The following is a 21,785-nucleotide window of genomic DNA, read 5'->3' as shown; positions in this document are numbered from 1 at the left end:
CCCTAAACTAAAGGTAAATGGTCTCATTGTATACAATCTTTTTTTCAATAGTTAACGTCAACAGCTAACCACGCAAACCCAAGCCCAAACCCGATTCCTAATATATGCTTACTTTGATTGTTCGAAGTTGAAGCCCCATAAAAACCACATGCAGTCCTAAATAATATACCTATGAATAAGATTTGATAAATTGGAAAACCAAATGTTTGATAAATTGGAAAACCAAAGACAAAAAAGGACACGGTTTCTACGAGTCCCAAGATTTATATTTAAAAATGAGTTCTCTCTTAAAAATCTATCTTCAAGATGGATTTGGACTTAATTTTTAAATAATACCATAGGTCATGAATATATAAAGTGTAAAACAAAAAAAGCTTGAAGATAATTATTTTATAAAAAATATTTAGATTGTGTCTGAGGATGCAAATATAAGAATGCATCCCCGAGGCATACAACCGTTTCCCAAAAGGGTTGGTATTGCGTCCACAACATGTGAAATCTTAAAAGGTGCACCTTTTAATAGTTCAGATTGAACCGTGCTCATCCAAGAGCTAATAATGAATCTCGTCTATTATTTTTTATTGTTTATTTATGAATAATATTAATTTGAAATTTTAGTTTTAGGTTCATTTTTATAAGAAAGATTGAATAAAATTAATAAAAAATATTTTAAATTAAAGATGTTGACCAAAATAAATTTAGCGGTATTTTAGCAATTTTTATTTAAAATTTTTTTAATCATTTTATGGGTTAGGTTAGGTTGCTCAAACTATAGAGCATTTTATAACTTTATTCAACAAATTTTGGACATTTATAGATTAAGTTAGGTTAAATGCAATATTTATAAGAAGCATTGGATAGATAAAAGAGCAGAGATAAAAGAGCAGAGAAACGCATCACGTATGGAATAATTGTTATTATCTACCCTTTTAATAAATGATTTATAAAAATACATAAATGCAAGCACAATATATAAATAAACAATAATCAGGATAAAAAACAAAATGAATAAATCATTATAATTTTTATCATACAACCAAATCTACCGGTTTGACTTTGATCATAATATAATTAAGAGTTACAACCCTTCTACCGTTCCACCTGATGTATGTATGGATAGGAGTGGCAGCAGGTCGAGTCCAGTTCCGACCCGAGAAAAATGATGGGGAACCTAGACGTAGACCCGAATTTGAGTACGAACCCGACCAGACCCATCGAGTTCAATTTTTGGACCCAACTACCCTCGGGTGCGGGTCTATTGCGAGCCCTACGTACGTTTTCTTCCCAACAAAAACCAAAAGGTCAATGGCTGCCGCTTGCCGTTTATGTGAAAAGCAATTTGTAGTTTAAAGACATGGACGCGTGCGTCATGAAAACAGCCAATTCACCCTCCCTCTCAAATCAATTTTTACATCAATTATTCTCTTTTTTCTTTGGCATCTTCCTTTCGTCAAAATTTACAAATTTTTGTGAATGGGACCTTAGACTTTTGAAACCAGCCGTACGGCCGCCGGTTAAACCTGTTTGTGACCGGCTGAATTCCCCCACCTCTTTCCGTGGGCGCCAATTCTCCCCTCTTTCTCTCTCTAAATCTCTCTCCCTCTCTTTTATCGCAGAGGATAAAAGGGAGATCAGTTATGCGGAGGTTCGCCATTGATCGAAGAACCAGAGCGACTGCGGTCAACTCTTTGCGTCGCTCTCTCTGTGGAGGTTTCTCTTCCTTTTCTTACTCTCATCCTTATTCATCCTCCGCTAATTCAGCCATGGGTGGACCTGCTGCTGCTTCTTCTCCATCGCCTTCGCCTTCGCCTTCGCCTTCTTCTTCTTCTATGAATGGACCTGCTAGTCCTGTATCGCTGCAGAACATTAATCCCAAGGTATCGAACCTCGTTTGAACGCACTAATCTCGAACTCACTTCGTGGCTCCTTTTGTGCGCTCTCTCTCTCTGATCCCTGTGTTTCTGTTTTTTTTCCTTTTTCTTTTTTTTGGAATTTGGATTTGTTTTTGCTCGAATCTGCTTTGCTTTTTCTGCGCTTTTTCTTTTTGAATTTTTTTTTTGTGTCGATTGGGGTCGGTTTTTTCTCTTTTTGGCTATTTTTCTTCATTGGAATTTTTGATCTGGTGAGTAATCAATTTTCTTAATACCCTTGCTATCGTTGTTATCAATATTTATATTTGTTGCTTGAATGAAATGCTCCGGTGGATGTAATCTGTAATGTTTGTTGTCGAGATTGACAATTTCAATATTTTAAATATTGTATGTTGAGATAAGTTAGGGCTTTTGTGAGCATTATACAGCCAAAATCGATGAAATTGTGCATTGAAGTATTTGTAATTTCGATTCAAATTCATGTGGGGAAAACTCTTGCTTTCTGGTATTTAAGTAAAAAAACAGAAGAAGAAAAATGACTCTTTCTTGTTGGTTGGTATCAGACCTACTTTTATAATTGATGCAGGTACTCTGTTGAATTTTTTTAGCTTTAAGAATATGGGCTCTTCGATTTGGATAAAAAAAAACTGATATTTATAATGGTTTTGAGCTTAGGAAGATTAATTGGTATGCGGGGCTTGCTTTATGGGCTGCTTCCACTTTTTTAGTGCTTTTACATAACTTTCTTGGTGTAAAATCTGATTGCATTCAAGGCAGCAAACATCTTCCTTGTGTTTTCTGAACACCTGCTGTTTAATTTATTCGTTTTTGTTCTCGGAAGATCGATTTTAAATGATCTCTCAACCAGAACTTTCTAATTCCTATTCATTTAGAAGGTCACGCAGTATATAGGCCAAAAACATGATATTTCTTGAGCATGCATGTGGTCAAGATTGAAACATTACACACCCCTGCTGTGTTCTTCCACATATTCTTTGAAGAGAACATGCTTCATGATTCACCTAATTCCCTTTTGATTTCTATATTTGGCCAAATGCTTTCTTTTCACAGGATAAGTATCTGTGTTTTAAATAAGCACGGATTTTCTTGTTTATAAAATGCATGTATTTGGCTTATCAGGATTGACACCCATCTTTGACTCTGATATGCATGATATGTATACCCTGAATATTCTTAGACCTTTATTTTATTGAATTAGATTTTTGAAAAAAAATCTTTATATGTAACAACTTGCAGTTTATATCCTTCATGTTCCATTACTTTTAGTTCATGCTTGGTTATCTATGGCTATTGAAATCATTATTTTGATCAACCCTTTTTCTTCCTCAGGTGTTGAAATGTGAGTATGCTGTCCGTGGTCCAATTGTTACCCATGCACAGGTACTACTTTCTTAAGTAATGGCCACGATTATCTCTATCAATATTTTGAAAATAAAGTCGTGAATGACCTCTCGTTTTCTTTACAATCTAGCAGTTAAGTGTTTTGTAGAGAAAACAAAACAGGATTCATATGGAAGAATGGCGGTATATATTTTGCAGTGACCTGCTTGTGAGCAGTTGTCTGTATTTGACACTGATGCCCCAAACTATTCAGTTTTACTAGTTCGATGAGGTTTTGTTCTGAGTCTTAGATGAACACTCAATAATAACGACTTTTTGGTGTACTCCAACATACATGATGAAGAAATGTACCAAAGTTCGACAATTATTGTCATTATGTGGGTGTGTCACCAGTTAGTCAACTCTTCTCAAAAAAAAAGAAACTTGTTTGTTTTATGAAAAAAAAGAAAAAATTGGCTCACAAAATGAAAGAATTGAGCGAGACATTTGTTTGAAATTTAAAGATATGATGGAACCATGAAATCAGATTCATCTGTGATGTCAATTAAATCTATTATGGGTGTTACAATAGACCTCTACAATTTTTCATTTTAAGATGGTAGTCACATTGATTGCTGCTCTTTCTCATACATCAAATTTGATAAACCATTCACCGAAGTCCTAAGATTTCTAATCACGTCAAGGGCACCATCCTAGCACTACAGAAATCCATGATCCTTCTAATGAAGGCAATCTCTCTCAACATTGCACACAAAATAATGAAAATCTAAATTATCCATCGTTTGTTAAAGGCTATTTGAGCCTCGACTAGCAAATGAAATTGCCTTACCCAAGGGATCTTCATTACATGCCATGATGCTGCCTGTCATCCCTGTCAACTCATTTCATGTCAAACAGGGCGGCAGGCCTTCAAAAGCTAATATTAGACTGATAGGGGTTGCATGACTCTTAGCACTGATTAGTAAGAATTCAGGATGTTCTGCTCCTGCATGACTACGGAATTGTGGGTTCAACTTTCAAGAACCGTGGAATGTTTGTTTGTTCTGGAGGAAGTTTTACAGTTCACAGCAGGTAAGTTTATATGTTTTCTTACCTATAACAATAAAAATTATGGCGATACCGATGGCCAAATATGCACAATAGTTCTGGATATCACCCTTCCAGTTATTTCTGCCTTTATAGTTGAGAGAATTTACACAATCCCTTATTAATTTCTGTTATTAAAATGTATGCAGATAAGGGTTTTCCTTAAAACTTTGTGGACAGGAGGTCTTTTGATTGCCTAATTATTTTTCTATTTCAGGATGTAACTGTAGTAGTTAACAGATTAGGGTTTTTCAACTCGGTCTATTTTACCAACTCATCAGACTTACTGTAACTACCACTGTCACATTTACATGCTATGGAAAACGATGATTATGGATAATATTTAAAGCAATGTTATTGTTAAGAATTGTGTGTATTCGAGCTTCATGCATATTTTTCTGTTGTATTCTAAGAGGCCTTGTTTGTAACTATTAATTTGTCGAAATACATTTTAATTTCTCTATATTGTATTATAATCTCTCATGTCTGGTTTGCAGCGACTACAAGAGCAATTACAAACAGATCCATCCTCTCTTCCATTTGAGGAGGTGTGTTTCCTTATCTATTGATTTAGATATTGTGGTTTTCATGCTTTTATTCTTGTGCACAGGCTTGTTGATATGACCCACTGATTAATTGCACATTTTTTTTCTTTTTTTTTTGGGATTTACACTAAATGGTTATTTAGTTGATGTCGGTGCCTATATTTCTATGGATGTCTCAGCTTGGAACTTCAAAAGCTTTGATTATTCTCTATATATTAGTGGTAGCTAATAAAGCAGGAATTTCAAAAGCTTTGTTTATTCTCTATAAGTGTTTTGATGGAATCTCCAGAAATGTCACTGATTTAGATTGGTTGCAGGCAGGCATGTAAATAGCATTTCTCTGCACGATAATTGCTTTTTGTCCTTAATTACATTAGATATTTTGCATATGAGACATCTTAAACAGCTGTGCTTTTATTTTGCAGATACTTTACTGCAACATTGGTAATCCACAATCTTTAGCCCAGCAGCCGATCACTTTCTTCCGTGAGGTTGTTATCTACAAACTCTAGAAATTGGCAAATTTTACTTCGAGGTAGTTTGTCAATTGTGTCCCTTATTTATCTTATCCTCTCTCACAGGTTCTCGCTTTATGTGATCATCCCTCAATCTTGGATAGACAAGAGACACATGGCTTGTTCAGGTACATGACCACTCTAGATGGGTAAAATTACAGTTGAACTTGATGTGGGCATGTGTATGGGTTCAGGTGTGTGCATGATTATGCCTATGCATGCATGTGCATGACTAATCTGATTGCTATTGTCATATAACTACATTAACTTGATTTCATGGAAATTTATAAAGTCCTAGTATAAATAAGATGAACCCTGATTTTGCCATTAAGATGAGAAAAATTGTTCGATATTATAATAGACTAGAAATTTTATATTTTTGGGACGGTCTCAATACTTTGCAAAACTCAAAAGACGTTTAGAGATAAGTGTCACGGCCTTAGACTGAAGCCCCACACTTCCGATCGTGCGGCACTCGTTCCTTGGTCCGTTAAGGACAGGTCAACCTTCCCACACTGGCACAACCATCCACCGACCTAGTCTAGTACTAGTGCGCACCACCCACACACTAGTCTAATCCACGTGTATGCACCACGCACACAATACAAACCAAACCAACCAGGAGAGGGACATGAGAGTTTGGCCAAAAGCTTTATCAATCGACCAACCAAAGAGTGCCTTGCAATAGTATATATACCTCACACCTCTGAGGTCTTACGCCTTTACCCAGTTCCACACCTTTTCCAGGTTGAGTTAACAAATAAGGGGTCCTTCCCCTTTTATAGGCTCAAGGCCTCACAACTGACAGTTGGGATTGGCGCACATATCATGCATCGAACATCTTGGAAACCTCTAGCCATTACAATGCTTCTAGAGTATTCTACACAAGCCAGCCTCTAAGACTCATCTAGAATCCTACTAGAACCCTCATGACTGTGCTAGAGTTCTTTAGAACCTTCCGGGCCCAAATGTTACAAAGAATGGGCTTAAGTGCCTAGTTTTCCAGGAACTGCTAGCACAAGGCATAGCAAATTTCTGGGGCATGACATTCTCCCCCACCCAATCCTGCGATGCCCTCGTCGCAGTCTTTCCATGCTGAATCCTCGACCATGGGTAGCCTCCACACTCGTGCGTTCTCCCATCTTGCCTTCCTGACGGTCAATCTACGCCTGGCCTCATACCCACGACATGACCTCGTCCGGGCACCTCTTGGTCGGTGGTTTGCCTCAGCCAGGCGCCTTGGTCATCTTCTCCCGTTCGTGCCTGGTGTTCCACCTATTCATGCTAAACCAACCACCTTTCATTTGAGTTGTTTTTCATTTGAGTCGTTCCCTTCCTTACCTGCTTGCCATAGGCAGTCTCTAGCTTGGGTGCTTCCTGGACCCTTGGAGGCACCTCTTCCTTACCTTTATGAGGCAGCTTCACCACCATGGTGAGCTGCATAGCCGACGGAGGCTTTGCCAACCGTCTTGGCGCCTTGCACCACAGGCACCATGCAAGGTCTGCCTTCCATGATGCACACCGAGTTTGCAAAAGGCATGGGCACCACCTTTGCCCTGCTCAGGAAGTCCATCCCCAAGACTACTTGATAGTCATCCAAGGGCACTATGGACAGATCGACCTTGCCACTCCATGGGCCAAGGTGTATGTCCACCCCTCGAGCCGTGCCATGGTTGGGTTTGGCCTCTGAGTTTGCTGCTTTGCCCATCCTGTCTCCTTGGCAAACCGCAAACCAAGCCGGTTCGCCTCATCCTTGGAGACAAAATTATGTGTCGCTCCTGTGTCAATCATTGCCTTCGTGGCCTTTCCATTGATTTGGGCATCTACATACATGAGACTCTTGCTTGGGCCCTTGGGTTTCCTTGTCTCAGCCTTCATCCCATTGAAGAGTTGTATTGGCCTGAGTCTCTGAGTGTCATCCTTAGGGTCTTCCATCTCAGCTATTAGAGCATTAAGATCCTTCCTTTTGGGGCAATCCCATGCCCAATGTGGCCCATTTCATATAAAGCACTCTACATTTGTGCATTGTCCATATTCACCTTGGGGCAATCTCGTATATGGTGTGCTCGCTTTCACACATTGCAATAGTGTTTGACCACGGGCCACATCATGTTGGCCCTTGTCACTTCGACCTTCCCTGCCTCCCTTCCAACCTAGGGGCTCAGCAGGTTCTTCCTTGTGGCTCCTCCACCCTAAGGGTTTGCCACGCCCTCCCCTTGGGCTAAAGGCCTCATCATGGTCTCCCCCACCATTGCATCATCATCCTTAGAGTGTTGTTGCCTTGAGGGACTCTCTCCCCTATACTCAACTAGCTGCTCAGCCATCGCCATCGCTTATGCTAAGTCTTACACCCCGAGTCTTTTAAGTTCCTGTTCAGCCCAGGTTTGCAAGTCATCCATGAAGCTGAAGAACAGGTCCTTCTCGGCCATATCAAGGATTTCCAACATGAGGGTCGAGAATTCCTTTACATAGTCCCGTATCGACCTTGTGTGCCTTAACTGCTTAAGGTTCTTACGGGCCAAGTATTCCATGTTCTGATATCGACCTTGTGTGCCTTAACTGCCTTTTGATTTCCCTTTTGAAGTCATGCCACGAGTTGATGGTGCAGCTATCGCGTTCCATGTCAGCATGGCGCCTCCGCCCCACAAAGTTGCTACATCCGTAAGGTACATCATGGCGGTATGCACCGTGGCCCTTTTGTCCACCAAGGACATGGCCTTGAAGTATCTCTTTATTTGCCACAAGAAATTATCCAACTCTCTAGCATCCCTAGACCCATTGAAAGTTTTGGGTTCAAGCACACGTACCTTAGGGACATCGTGACCAAGACCCCATTGCTCACAGCTCTTGTACAAAGAGTCAGGTCGCCCTTCAGTTCTTCCACTTGATCCTACAACTTGGACAACATAGCCATCACCTTGTCCTCAAAAGCCACCCTCTCCGTCTGATTTGTATCCATCGCCTCATTGAGGGTCAATAACATCCCCTTCCTAAGTTCCTCAAGTCTAGCCTCGAGTCCCTCTATTCTCAGACCGTTCTCCCCAAATCGGTCTTTCTCATCGCCCATGGCCATCTCAAGCCATGCCACCCTCTTCTCCATGGCAGCCAAAGGGTCTTGAGACTTCCCCCTGTTCGTCTTGCCGCCCTGACCTTACCCACAAGTTAAGTCACCCTGGGTTTCCTCAGGAGTCATGGTCGCCCCTTACTTAGCCCAGAGCTAGTAGTCCATAAGTAGTTGCCAACACAAGATGTTGCTCCCACGAGCAAGCCTCCTGGTTCCCTCGAACCTTTGCTCTGATACCACTTGTCACGGCCTTAGACTAAAGCCCCACGCTTCCGACTATGCGGCACTCATTCCTTGGTCTGTTAAGGACGAGTCAACCTTCCCACACTAGCACAACCGTGCACCAACCTAGTCTAGCACTAGTGTGCACCACCCACACAATAGAAACCAAACCAACCAAGAGAGGGACACGAGTTTGGCCAAAGGCCTTACCAATCCACTAACCAAAGAATGCATTGCAATAGTATGCCTCTGAGGTCTTACACCCTTACCTAGTCCACACCTTCTCGAGGTTCAGTTACAAATAAGGGGTCCTCCCCCTTTTGTAGGCTCAAGGCCTTACAATTGACGGTTAGGATTAAGCCACATGTCATACATCCAACTGCTTGGAACCCTCGAACCCTTACAATATTTCTAGAGTATTCTACACAAGCCAGCCTTTAGGACTCATCTAGAACCCTACTAGAACCCTCATGAATGTCCTAGAGTTCTCTAGAACCTTCCGGGCCCAAATGTTACAAAGAATGGGTCTAAGTGCCTAGTTTTCCAGGAATTGCTAGCACAAGGCATAGCAAATTTCTGGGGCATGACATGAGGCTTGCAACGAGCCAGGCCACATAATGCCTAGAAAAACTAGGGCATGGGCCACATAAAGTGGCCAGAGGGCCAGACCACTACCATCAATGCTTGGGCCTAGGCCTGTTCCGGCTGGCCAGGCTAGGACCGGCGCTATAGGCACTTGTGCCCAGGCCATGCCCGTTACGCCCTATTTAGAGATTGCTTTGGACACTAATTCATTAGGTACCGCAAGAAGTGTGTGAAACTCCCCTTTTCCATCAAAAAATTCAAGATTTTCTATCTAGTATGGAAACTACCCTTGATACAAATATACGATGGGTGAAGATAGTCATTTTCTAGTATTTGATGAGAGTTTTATCCCATGATAAACTGCCATGTTTTACATTGAAGTTGTGTAGGATAGGTTTTTCTGTCTTAATTTCTGAAGATGTCTGTCTTGACCTTATGATACGGGGATACAAGCACAATTCATTGCTACAATATCGGGATTTTATTCTTGTGCATATATTAAAGTTACCATTCTTGTGGTTGTGCATTAATTTTTGTTTTGAATTGGGCTCATTTTCATATTTTTGAACGATTTTCTTTATCTATCTTTTGAAGTGCCGATGCCATAGATAGAGCCTGGAAAATTCTGGAACAGATTCCAGGCAGAGCTACAGGTGCATATAGTCACAGCCAGGTATTACAAAAACAAATTGCAATAGTTACCGTTAATTTTCTAACTTGGACAATTTATCTAGTGCTTCGCATTTATCATTGTGGATATAAATGTCAGGCGTTTTACTTTGCATAGGGTATCAAAGGTTTACGTGACACAATTGCAGCTGGAATTGCTGAACGTGATGGCTTTCCTGCCAATTCAGATGACATTTTCTTGACCGATGGAGCAAGCCCTGGGGTATGTGATATAAATGTCTGCATAGTACATACCTAATCCCAATGGAGAAGTAGAATCAATGTAACAGCCACCACCCATTCCCAATGATGAAAGTTGGAGATTAACTGAACCTGGGGGATCGCTTGGGTCGGCCCCACTACTGTTAATCAGCACTGTTCATCAGTAGGAAAGGATGGTGGATGCCCTAGTGAGGTGTGAGGTATCCATACTCCATAGTGCTATTGCTATACCGGCCATTAGAAAGTTTGTTCTTTCTAGTTTCTGCGGTAAGCATTTCTCGTAGCTAACGTATTTGATCTTTATTTGTCATTCACAGGTCCATATGATGATGCAGTTGCTTTTGAGGTCCGAGAAGGATGGCATCCTTTGTCCCATTCCTCAATACCCTTTATACTCAGCATCCATTGCCCTGCATGGTGGTACTTTGGTATGCACCTCATGTCTCCTGGTTTGATGATTTAAGGTTGTTTTGTGCATTTTATTGATCCATAAGCGCACTTGAATAAATCTTTCTGCACCAACTGATGGGCCCCCTTGAATAAATCTGGTGGAGCCCTTGAACTTAACCACGTGGTTTGCACCAACTCAAAGGGCTACACCAGTGGCAAGAACTCAGTTTTTTGGGTAGATTGGTCCTGGCATTATACTAGAATGTCCAGTTCAATTCAGTATTGAATTTTTCTTTTTTGGGGGGGATGTTCCCTTTCTGGATTTTCATTCTGTTTTTGGAGGAAATAAAAAGCTAGACAATAAATTGATGCACAAACTCCTTAACTCAAAGTAAAGCATACCAAACAGGGTATAGGGGTGGACTTTTTTGTAGAAAATTTAATCTTTGATTTTCCCTTTGGCGTTCTGTCAATAACTATTTGGGCTTGTTTTCTTCATTGCCTTCAACATCCTACATAAGGATCTGGGGCTTAGGCATGTGGTATTTACAATTGTCTTATAATGTGTAGGGTATCTCAGATTTTACCATTTGGGAGTTGATTGTCTCTAAAAGGACATTGGCTTTTCATTTGTTAGATGAGGTTCAGTTTCATGATTGATTTGTGCAAGTCCAAAATGTTAAGGACGCAGTTAGCATGTGGCCAGCCTGCATATTGTAGAAATGCAGCTTGGCAATAAATATATTTTTTAATCCTAAATTTTAGAGAATATATAATCTTTTAACAGGAGATCATGAACATAAAAAATAAATAAATTTTGAAAACTAGAAATAATAATTATATTAAGAAAGCATTTGGACCGTTAGTTACAATTGTTTTTAGATGGACCACCTATTTGCATACATCTTTAAGATGGATGCTTTATACCTCTGGACCGCATATTTTAGAAATGTGGTCCAGCTCGCATGAAATAATTGTTCAAATACAAAAATAGAAGGCAATTATGATATGAGGAACTTGGGCTTGTTTGATGTATAGGTACCTTACTATCTGGATGAAGCAACTGGGTGGGGATTAGAGATTTCAGAGGTCAAGAAACAATTGGAGGAAGCTAAGTCCAAAGGCATTACTGTTAGGGCTTTGGTTGTGATAAATCCGGGCAATCCAACCGGGCAGGTGAGTTCGAGTATTTTTTTAGTTATGAAAGCTATAATATACTGTGTGCTAGACGATTGGTTAGGATAGACAGTTTTGTTTCACTTTATGAAATTGGATCTACATTTAATTGTAAAGGGAAGTCTCTGTTTATTGCCTAATTTTTATTGGATCTTTCATCATTGAAATGTATTAAGCAATATAAAAAGAATTAGATTCCAATGTTTTTTTTCAATGAAGTAATTATAAGGAAAAGAAAGTGAGCAATTCACTTGTAAACAACTGGAGAAAAAATATGAAAGAAAAAAGGAAAAGGAGATGCATTTTTCAATGTGGAATCTCTGTTTGTCATGCAGTTTCTGTGGCCATAAAATCCTCTATACTTCTCTGCTTTTTGTGGGGTTATGACTGAAACAAGATTGTTAAAATGTTCTTATTTTACCTATAGGTTCTCGCAGAGGCTAATCAACGAGAAATTGTTGAATTTTGCCATAAAGAAGGTCTTGTTCTTCTTGCAGATGAGGTAAGAGCTATACTCATCTCCTGGAGTGTAAAAAATTCGCAATCATCATCTGGTCATCATTAGGTTCCCAATAAATCCCAGTTGTCTCGGTTCGTATATTACTTTTGATTTTACCATTTTTCATTGCTGGATATCACAGGTGTACCAGGAAAATATTTATGTAGATGATAAAAAATTCGATTCTTTCAAGAAGATCTCTAGATCAATGGGATATGGAGAAGAAGACATTGCTTTGGTGTCTTTTCAGTCAGTTTCTAAAGGTATGTGTATAGTGATCGTTACAAAAATGCTTCGCATTTTCAATGGGATAGAACGTTAGATAACTCCTATTGAAAATGTTCATGGTGATGAAACAATCGGCATGAAAACTTTCAATCCTACTTCACAATGATTTAAGCACTCTTGCAAGATTACAAACTTTTTTGAGTAATTTTCGACTTTGGTCTTTGGTACTTATGAATTTATGCATTTCTAGCCATCTGAAAAAACAATGGTTAAGAAATACTGGTGTACTTGTGCCACAGGAATCAGTAAAGAATTACCATTTCTTCATTGAATAAATAAGATTTTATAGACCAAACCCAAACCACCACCACCCCCCCTCCTCCCCACCCTTCTCTCTCTCTCTCTCTCTCTCTCTCTCTCTCTCTCTCTCTCTCTCTCTCTCTCTCTCTCTCTCTCTCTCTCTCCACTTCATGGGCTAAAGTGGAGTATACGACTTATCACCATTTGTAGAAGTTTTGTGTTTAGAGTTCATTGAGGTGTTTTTACTTCTTCTGAAAATGCTACATATGCAGTATAACCTTATTAGTAATCTATTTTGACAAATAGTATGGAAAAAGGCTATATATTCCATGGGAACAAAATATGCACTTGCTTCCATGGGAAAAAAAACCTCATCTCACACTAAAAATTGTCCAAATGATGTCCCGCTTCACCAGGGAACACAAACCATCCATTTGTTAAATGGTCATATCTAGGTTTCTAAGAACTCAATTATTTTTCTTTTTTTTCTTTTTAAATTTTTTTGGAAATGTTGACGATATATTTGTATTACTGTACCCAAAAACTACAACGTATGATTTGGCGCACACAATGTGGCTTACTTGAAGATCATGTACAAAAAATGGTACTCAGGAAGAGCACACTATACATATATGAAATCATCATCGTCAAAGCCTTTTTCCAACTAATTGGGGTTGGCTATATGAATTATAGTTTGTCATTTTGCTCTATTAAGGGTCATACCCTCAATGTGGCTTGAAGTCCTCATCTATTTTCTCACTACTTCCAACCATATCTTTTTGGGTTTACCTCTTGTCGTTTTTTAGCTTTCCACTTGAACTAACTCGCACCTCCTAACAAGTTTTGTACTGGATTTGTGCTACATGGCCAGCCCACCTAAGTCTACTCTCTCTCATCTTATCGCTTATTTGTGCCACACCTAAATTTTTTTGAATATATTTATTTCGAATTCTATCCTTTCTTGTCTTACCACTCATCCATCTCAACATCTTCATCTCTGCTACATTCATTCTATTAGTATATTATTTTGATCATCCAACATTCTACCTAATAGGGCAAAGCTGGTCACACAGTTATCCTATAGAACTTGCACTTCAGCTTCATTGGTATGTGGCGATCACATAAATTATGGATGCACCTATCCACTTTGCCCACCCAACTCTGATTCTATGTGCGTCATCTTCCCCATTTTTCTAGATTATCAACCCAAGATATCTAAAGTGCGCTCTTTTTGGTATTTCCTGGTCATCGATCTTAACTGCTTCCTCGTCTCTACTCCTATTATTACTAAATTTGCATTCTATATGCTTCGTCTTTGTCCATCTAATTTTAAAACCTTTAGATTCTAGAGCATCTCTCTAAAGTTCTTTGTGTTTCGGGTCTCATTGATCAAAATTATGTCATCTGCGAACAACATGCACCATGAAACCTCATCTTGTAGGTACTCAATTAAGTCATCTATAACTAAGACAAAGAGGTATAAGCTCAATGCTGACCCTTGATGTAGACTTATTGTTGCTGAAAACTCACTCGTCTCTCCGCTAGTTGTTCATACACTAAGTAGCGCTTCATCGTACATATCTCTTACCAAGTCGATGTAGTGTTTGAAGATTCCTTTTTCTCCAACACCCACTACATCATATCTCGATGTACTCTATCATAAGCTTTCTCTAGATCAATAAAGACCATGTGGAGGTCTTTTCCCTTCGTCTTGGTTGTTGACCTTCCTGGCGTAAAACCGAATTGATTTTCTGATGCACTTGTTTTATGTTTTGGTCGTTGCTCAAGCACTCTCTCCCAAAGCTTCGTAGTGTAGCTCATAAGTTTGATCCCTCAATAGTTCGCACAATTATGTACGTCTCCTTTCTTCTTGTAAAAAATCTTGGGTAACCAAGCTCAAAAAGTTGTTGGATGGGTTCCGCCTATGAGTTTTGTAGCTCTCCTTTTGTGAATGCATCCACACTAGAGTTGGCCTATCGCCACATATGTTGGAAGGAGATGTGAATATGCCGGCAGAGGAAAGAAATTTTTCCAAGGATCTGCTCAAGGTGCAATGGCCAAGTGGAGGTACCTGAGGCCCATGCTATAACCTTTTATGAGTATCCCCTCTATGACCACGAAGTCCCCCCAAATCACGGTTGTATCTCTTAATACCCTCAAGACTGCAATTGCTTCCGCCATGGTGGAATCAGCAATGCTGATGTGAGAATATGAGAGGAGAGTGTTGCTATTGTGGTCTTGGAATAAGCCTCCATAAGCTCCTTGACCCGGGTTGCCTAGGAAGCAACCATTAAAGTTAAGCTTTTTTTGATTGGTCTCCGGGGGGTCTCCAAAGCGAGGATCGTGAAACGCAAGTAGTTCTAGCTACCAATATATGTTGCCAGCTGCTGAGGAAGCTGGTAGTCCGAATACCCTTAAAAATTTTAGTGATTTTGGGGCGAAGCAATCACCATGGACTTGATGCAGTTGTTTAGGCTGTTCGGATTGGTCTCCCTACCCTCAAAACATTCTCACATTTCTTTTGATCCACAGTGTCCTAATGGTTGCTGCAATTGATGGATGCCACAGAAAAATGCCTGCCACTGGGAAGGGAGGTGGTTAGAAGGCTTGAGAAAGTTGAAGAATCAATTGTGAGGTAAACCATTGTGCCACCGAAAACTTTGTGGCAGCTCAGATTATAGCAGCAAGGCCATCTTGCAGTGTAGAAACAGGTGGACATTGTTCTCTTCGACCATGTTGCACATGGGGCACCTGTTAGGAATGGGGAGCCCTCTACGTTGCAGCTTGTCCACTCTCTGAGACTTCACAAGGATAGCTATTCAGCAGAAGGGTTGAATTTCAGGTGGCACTAGAGTCGGAATTTCAGGTGGCACTTGAGTCAGCCACGCTCTTCTAGCAACAGTGTAGTAGGTAGGTGGGGTGGTTGATTGATGCAAAATATTGTGAAAGGAGAAAACCGAGAAAAAACCAAAAGCCGATGGAGACCAAATTATGCGGTCTGGACCTGATGGGGGAGATGGATGTTGCTTAGAAGTAACGGTAACGAAGCGAAGGCACCAGTTCATGGCCTGGAAGTGGCCTCCTAAACTGGGGCTCCATAACTCTGGTTTCTCCTAGTATTTCAAATGAATGGTCTATGGTGGCCTCCTGCCCTCCTGGTCTACAGCTAATTGGAAAAATGAGGGGTACCGAGTTTGCAAGGTCATGTATCCATTCCAGGTGTCAAGCCAGAATTTAACCCTCCTCCCCTGGCACAAAACCGAATGTTTTGGCTAGTCATGATGGAACGCCCTGCCCCCGACTATCTCATGGTTGTTTGGGAAGAGGGGAGCCAAGCAAAGGGGTCAAGATAGTATTTCTGCCTCGATACCACCTGCCATAGGTGGTTGGGTTGAGTGGCAAAGCACCACCACCACTTCCCCAGCAGAACTAAATCTTTTTTTCTTTCATTTTTTCTTTTTTTTTTTTGTTGTTTATATGATGAATCAAGGATGTTTTGTGAAATTTCAGTTCGAAAGAAATCCTTCTAGGTCAATATTTTACCTAAGGGAATAAGTGTACAATATACTTCTACAGGAGCACAGTATATGCACTCAATATATTATTGCTCATTTATTTTTACTGGAGTGTTCTCTCTGGTCCTACGAGCTGCCATTCTATTTCTGAATTTCGAGACTCTTAAATCGCTCCCTTTTATATTTCTAAATGTGTTTGATTTGGAGATATCTTCCTCTAAATTCTTAGGGTATTATGGGGAATGTGGAAAGAGAGGAGGCTACATGGAGGTGACTGGTTTCAGCCGTGATGTTAAGGAGCAGATTTACAAGGTGGCCTCTGTAAACTTGTGTTCCAATATATCTGGTCAAATTCTTGCCAGCCTCGTAATGAGCCCTCCTAAGGTATGTTTTGTGCTATGAGTTTTCCTTTTTGGTAGTCTCCAGCAGTAGGAATAGAACTTGGGACAGTGTGGCAATTGTCAAATATCTAAGAAAACAAGCCTAAACCCGATTCCTGTCTTCTCGTAAGCGTTGAGAGTTTGACTTCTGGACTAATTCTTTAAATGATCAAATTCTAAATGAACTTGACTTTATGCAGCCTGGAGACGAGTCCTTCGAGTCTTTTACGGCAGAGAGAGATGGTATTTTGTCTTCTCTTGCAAGGCGTGCCAAGGTCAGTAAAAGAACCTCTTTTTTTATTTGAACTTTGGAGAAGAAAATCATGCTTCTGACCCATATGAGTTTATACTCTCTCTCTCTCTCTCTGTAGGCATAAAATTATTATTTTATTTATTTGATGATAAATTCAGTAAATTCTAATATACCTTGCCTTCTATTATCCTTGACTTTATGATAAAAATGTACATTCTATGCCTTAATACAAAGTTAACTTTCTCATGACAAAAAAAAAGGAATTCAATACAGAACTTCTCGATTTTGATGTTTTCAGGCACTGGAAAAGGCATTCAACAGTTTAGAAGGTGTAACCTGCAACAGAGCAGAGGGTGCCATGTATCTCTTCCCTCGCCTTCACCTGCCTGCAAAAGCAATCAAAGCTGCAGAAGCTCTGAATGTGGCTCCCGATGCTTATTATACTCACCGCCTACTCGACGCTACTGGCATAGTTGCCGTTCCAGGATCTGGTTTTGGGCAGGTGAGTTGCATTTAATGTGCATTTACAACTTAACACAGCTCTCTCTCTCTCTCATATCAATCGAGCGAAAAAGGGGTTTTTATCGTTTGCACGCTTTTTCTTTTTCTTTTTGGATTTTCTTCCTTCAGCATTTTCATTTTTCCCCCATTTTAGAGCACTTTTTGCTTTGTTCTCCTCTCTCATTAGACCTTTCCTTCTGTATTTTTTACCGACTTTTCTGGTTTAGTTCTTTGTATTGATCCTTAAAATTTTTGTCTTCCAGTCTTTTCCCATTGCTTTCTCCAGTTGCTTAAAAACTTGACTGCTTAGCTTTAATAACTTGTGAAATCATTTGAACATGTGGAACCGAAGATCATAGTGTAGTAGATTTACATACCATCCAGGAAACAAAGCCCCAATTCTGATTTGATAAAATGGAACTCATTGAATTTATGAATCAAAGCCAAGAAACATATAATTAATTCTCAAAAAATTGTGATTTATTCTTCTGTTGGTTACCAGGTCCCTGGCACTTGGCATGTTCGATACACAATTCTGCCCCAAGAGGATAAGATAGCAGCTGTCGTCTCCAAATTCACAGCTTTTCATGAAGCACTCATAGCCGAGTTTCGTGATTAATTATATGGGGAGAGTTATAATTTGTTATCCAATAAAATCTGCATCCATAGTTTTTCCTTTCTATGGATGTTTCAATGTATTTCTATCATGTAACATTGAGCTCAAAAAAACCAGTTTTATGTCCATGAAAAACGAAAAAAGAAAAGCCCTTTTTTTTTCATGGTAAAGGATTTTAACAGCATGTGTTGGGAGCCAGTTTGAGAGAATTTGCTGTGTGATGAATGGGAAGTGTTTCAATAAGTTATTCATTGAACTCACATTATATTTTTTGCCTATTGGACAAGTATTTATCAAGTGCATATAGTATGCTCCCTCAGGATTAAACTGTTCATTTGCTTCCTAAGATAAAAAATGTACTTGGAAAAATGTTTTGGATCTGAAAATTTGGGATCCATTTAAATATCGTCATGTGATTATTTAAACAGAAAAAAAGATATTGGATTTTGATCTCTTTTAACACTTGGATCTTGTTGTCCAAAAATTGATGTTCATTTTTGGGACTTTATTTTATATCTTTTTTAGGCTCATAGAATGCATTTAAATTTTTCTCTTTTCTAGAGTTTTGTCTCTAGATAGTCTAGGGTAAAATCCCAAAATTTGGCCTCCAAAAAGAATATTTTGTCCTAAGGGAGTAAATTGATAGTTTGATCCCGCAAGAGCACAAATCATTTGGTGCCCTTAAAACTCTAGTTTGTATTTTGTACAAGGGAGTAAAAGGACTGTTTGCTCCCACAGCACAAGATCATTTGCCTTCATTCAAAGAGGAAGATCTTAGGGCATAACTTGGAGAAATTGAGAGTGAATTTGAGAAGGCTAATTCTTTTCCAACTTTTTGGGATCGGCAGTGAAAAAAAAAATATTGAGGCATATACATCATCAGAAGATCACCAGGAACAAGGGAACTTTAAGATCATCAGTAGATTACAAGACACAAGGGAACTGTAAGACATCAAATTAATTAGATGATAGCATTATTTCGTTTTGGGAATTGAATAAAGCCAAAAGATATTATATTTACTCCGGTTAAAACTCCACCTAGAATTAATTTTAAGACCTCCAAATTTTGGGATATAATATCTTCAACTCATAGATTAAGCTCAATACAAAAAGGTTCTAGTTGTACCTTTTATACGCTTGAAAAAAAATATCTCGAGATTGAATAAATACCATCTAATTTTTAGATGTTTTTAGATGGTGAGATATAAGTGTTAGAAAACTCAAATTTCAAATTTTTTTCTTTTGGAGAATAATCATCTCGTGATTCCAAGTGGTTTCCAAAATTTCAAATTGAATTTCTTGGGAGAATAATCATCTCCCACCTACTGACCGAGGGAGTAGAAGTGAATTATGCTCCTGAGGGATATACATACTCTTGAATAAAATTAACTGTAGTTATTTGAAAGAACTATTTGAAGTAGTTTTAGACAGGAAATTTCTCGTTAATATGCCCGACTAGGAGAATTAGTTTTAGATATGGGATAATGTAAATGTACTTGTTTAAGACCACATATCATATGTGCTAACGAGGGTTATCATCGACCAATTATGCAGGGTGGTGGCGCTGCTCCAGGAGAATATGGCACAACTAGATCTCTCTCGCTCTCAACCGTCCATTCCATTTATAGGATGGTGATGGGTGACCGTAATGTGATTACATAACAAACTTATATTTAAGGATGTATTTCAAGATTCCATTTACTTATAGTATAAGGTCATAATCACCTTTAGTTGCTCATGTAAAAAATGTGTAACAAATCCTAAATATAAAACCTAATCGCTTTAAATGTGTGACAAATCCTCAAAACAAAAAAAAAAAAAAAATTGACAAATATTATTTACTTTATTTATAAAATCTACTAAAAAGAAATTATATCAGAGGAGATTGCTAAAGCAGACAAAGAGGCTCCCCCTTTTGCCAGAAAGTCAATCAAAAAATTTGTCTCGCAAAAGACATGACAAAAAAAAATTGAAAGTGGAGCCAACGGCGACATCCAAAGGTAAATGGCAAGACTCCTAATCCCTTAAAATTGTATCCAACGGCCACGTTCAAAGGTAATGGGTGTTATTCAAAGCATATATCAAGGTTTTTAGGTGAGAGTAAACAGATCTTCACAAAAACTAAACAAATAAAATAAAATCACTTTAAACCCGGTTAATGGCAAGACTCCTAGTCCCTTGAATTATATCCAACAGCCACGTCCAAAGGTAAAGGGTGTTATTCAAAGCATATATCAAGGTTTTTAGGAGAGAGTAAACATATCTTCACAAAAACTAAACAAATAAAATAAAATCACATTATAATAATTTAATTAAGGACATCGTTTCCATGTCTCCATATAGAAATGAGTCCTCTCTTAAAAATCTATTTTTGAGATGGATTTTGTGACCCAATTTTAAAAGGACATGTCATCTCTAACATGGAGATCATAAATATCGAAAAGTATATAAATTTTATAAATTAAAAATATTAATTTTATGAAGAAAATATTTGGACTGTTAGTTTCAATTGTTTCTAGATTAACCATCCATTCTCGTTCGTATTTAACATGGATGCGTTATACCTCAAGGACGCAAATGCAGAAATGTGTCCTTTAAATAATAACTTTGTTGAGAAAACTACAATATTTGGATAGAATGAAGTTTCTAAAGCAGCATCTTCCCACCAATCAATAGAACTAGACCTTTTGGAAGATAGATGGGACTCATGAGCGAATATACTACGCTCCCGCAAGAGCATACTATTCATCGACTCTCTTACTCAAAACACCCATATACGAGGTTTTTTTAATCTAAAATTTGGGGAGCCACATAAAAACTACTAGATGACTATTTTTTAATTTGTGACACCTAGATCTAGCCCTTCAAAACTTGGACGGTTTCTATTCAACCTTGAGGCATCAGTTTTCTCTAGTACGCAAAGTTACTTAAAAATAAAAAAATTGTTTTATGACTATTCTATGGGTTGTAGAAATTACATCCCCAAATTTTGAGATCTAAATAACATCCCTAACATGTATTTTGGCCCAAGGGAGTAACAATATACTCGCAATGAGGTTTGAAATCTTTTGGCCTCAGTTATTGGAATAATGTCCTTTCGAAATTTTACCAGGAAATTTATTGAGATATTATCTGGTGTCACTTTTTTTATCAGGATCTTATCAAAAGCTGACTAATGAATTAACATATCATTCATTATGAAATACACGTGTTAGAAATAGTAAATGCAAATTAGAACAATTTAAAAAACAGAATATGATCAAAATGTCGTAAATGATAAAGTCTTTCTCATAATTTTAATGCATTTCAAACCCAAAATATAAAAAGTCCATTCCTCAAAAAAAAACAAACCCCTCCCCTTATTTAGATTTAAACGAGAAATTTAGTTAAATCACATATTTTGAATTTCGAATTGTTAGGGACAACACAAGCCCAAATCATGGTTGGCTCAACCAGGGGTTGGCGGTGCGTTATGTTGAATGCCTACTTGCTGCTATGCTACATATAACAGAAATTTCATGTTTCCAATGCGCGTATTTCAGTACCGTTTGCAAGCAAGCAAGTGGCTAATTTTGCTTTCAGACACCATGTATTTCTCATATCTTGGAGGCAAGCCCAATATATCATGATCGATTGATTTTATCAAGATATTACCAAAGTTATTATCAAAACAAACTTTATCATGATAAAAATATCGATAAATTCATCGGTGATATTTGTCATTAATAATTTTGCATGGACAAAAAGTTTCAATTTTTTTTTGTCATAAAAGAAATAAGTTTGAAA

At 38.6% G+C, this 21,785-nt stretch overlaps 1 protein-coding gene across 1 annotated transcript; it reads left to right on the top strand.

The window, feature by feature from the left end:
* The first annotated feature begins 1,649 nt into the window (after positions 1 to 1,649).
* LOC18423966 (alanine aminotransferase 2) lies at positions 1,650 to 18,183 on the top strand. Its single transcript, XM_011630183.3, has 15 exons — positions 1,650 to 1,877; positions 3,222 to 3,272; positions 4,817 to 4,867; positions 5,290 to 5,355; positions 5,446 to 5,507; positions 9,845 to 9,923; positions 10,038 to 10,142; positions 10,459 to 10,569; positions 11,570 to 11,707; positions 12,135 to 12,209; positions 12,349 to 12,469; positions 16,479 to 16,633; positions 16,830 to 16,904; positions 17,181 to 17,384; positions 17,886 to 18,183. Exons 1-15 carry the CDS (start codon positions 1,764 to 1,766, stop codon positions 18,000 to 18,002), a joined length of 1,524 nt encoding a protein of 507 aa, XP_011628485.2. The 5' UTR covers positions 1,650 to 1,763; the 3' UTR covers positions 18,003 to 18,183.
* Positions 18,184 to 21,785: the final 3,602 nt, after the last annotated feature.

This window comes from Amborella trichopoda, chromosome 13, assembly GCF_054954075.1.
Source record: "Amborella trichopoda isolate Santa Cruz 75 chromosome 13, AtrichopodaSantaCruz75HAP2 v2.0, whole genome shotgun sequence".
Taxonomy (NCBI): Eukaryota; Viridiplantae; Streptophyta; class Magnoliopsida; order Amborellales; family Amborellaceae; genus Amborella; species Amborella trichopoda.
This window is presented reverse-complemented; position numbering and strand designations above follow the sequence as displayed.

Bases quoted from the DNA above. Each gene is read 5' to 3' on its own strand.
- LOC18423966 (XM_011630183.3), top strand. From the start codon at position 1,764: ATGGGTGGACCTGCTGCTGCTTCTTCTCCATCGCCTTCGCCTTCGCCT. The intron at 5,508-9,844 runs GTACATGACCAC...TATCTTTTGAAG, and splicing joins GAGACACATGGCTTGTTCAG to TGCCGATGCCATAGATAGAG. The intron at 16,634-16,829 runs GTATGTTTTGTG...GACTTTATGCAG, and splicing joins TCGTAATGAGCCCTCCTAAG to CCTGGAGACGAGTCCTTCGA.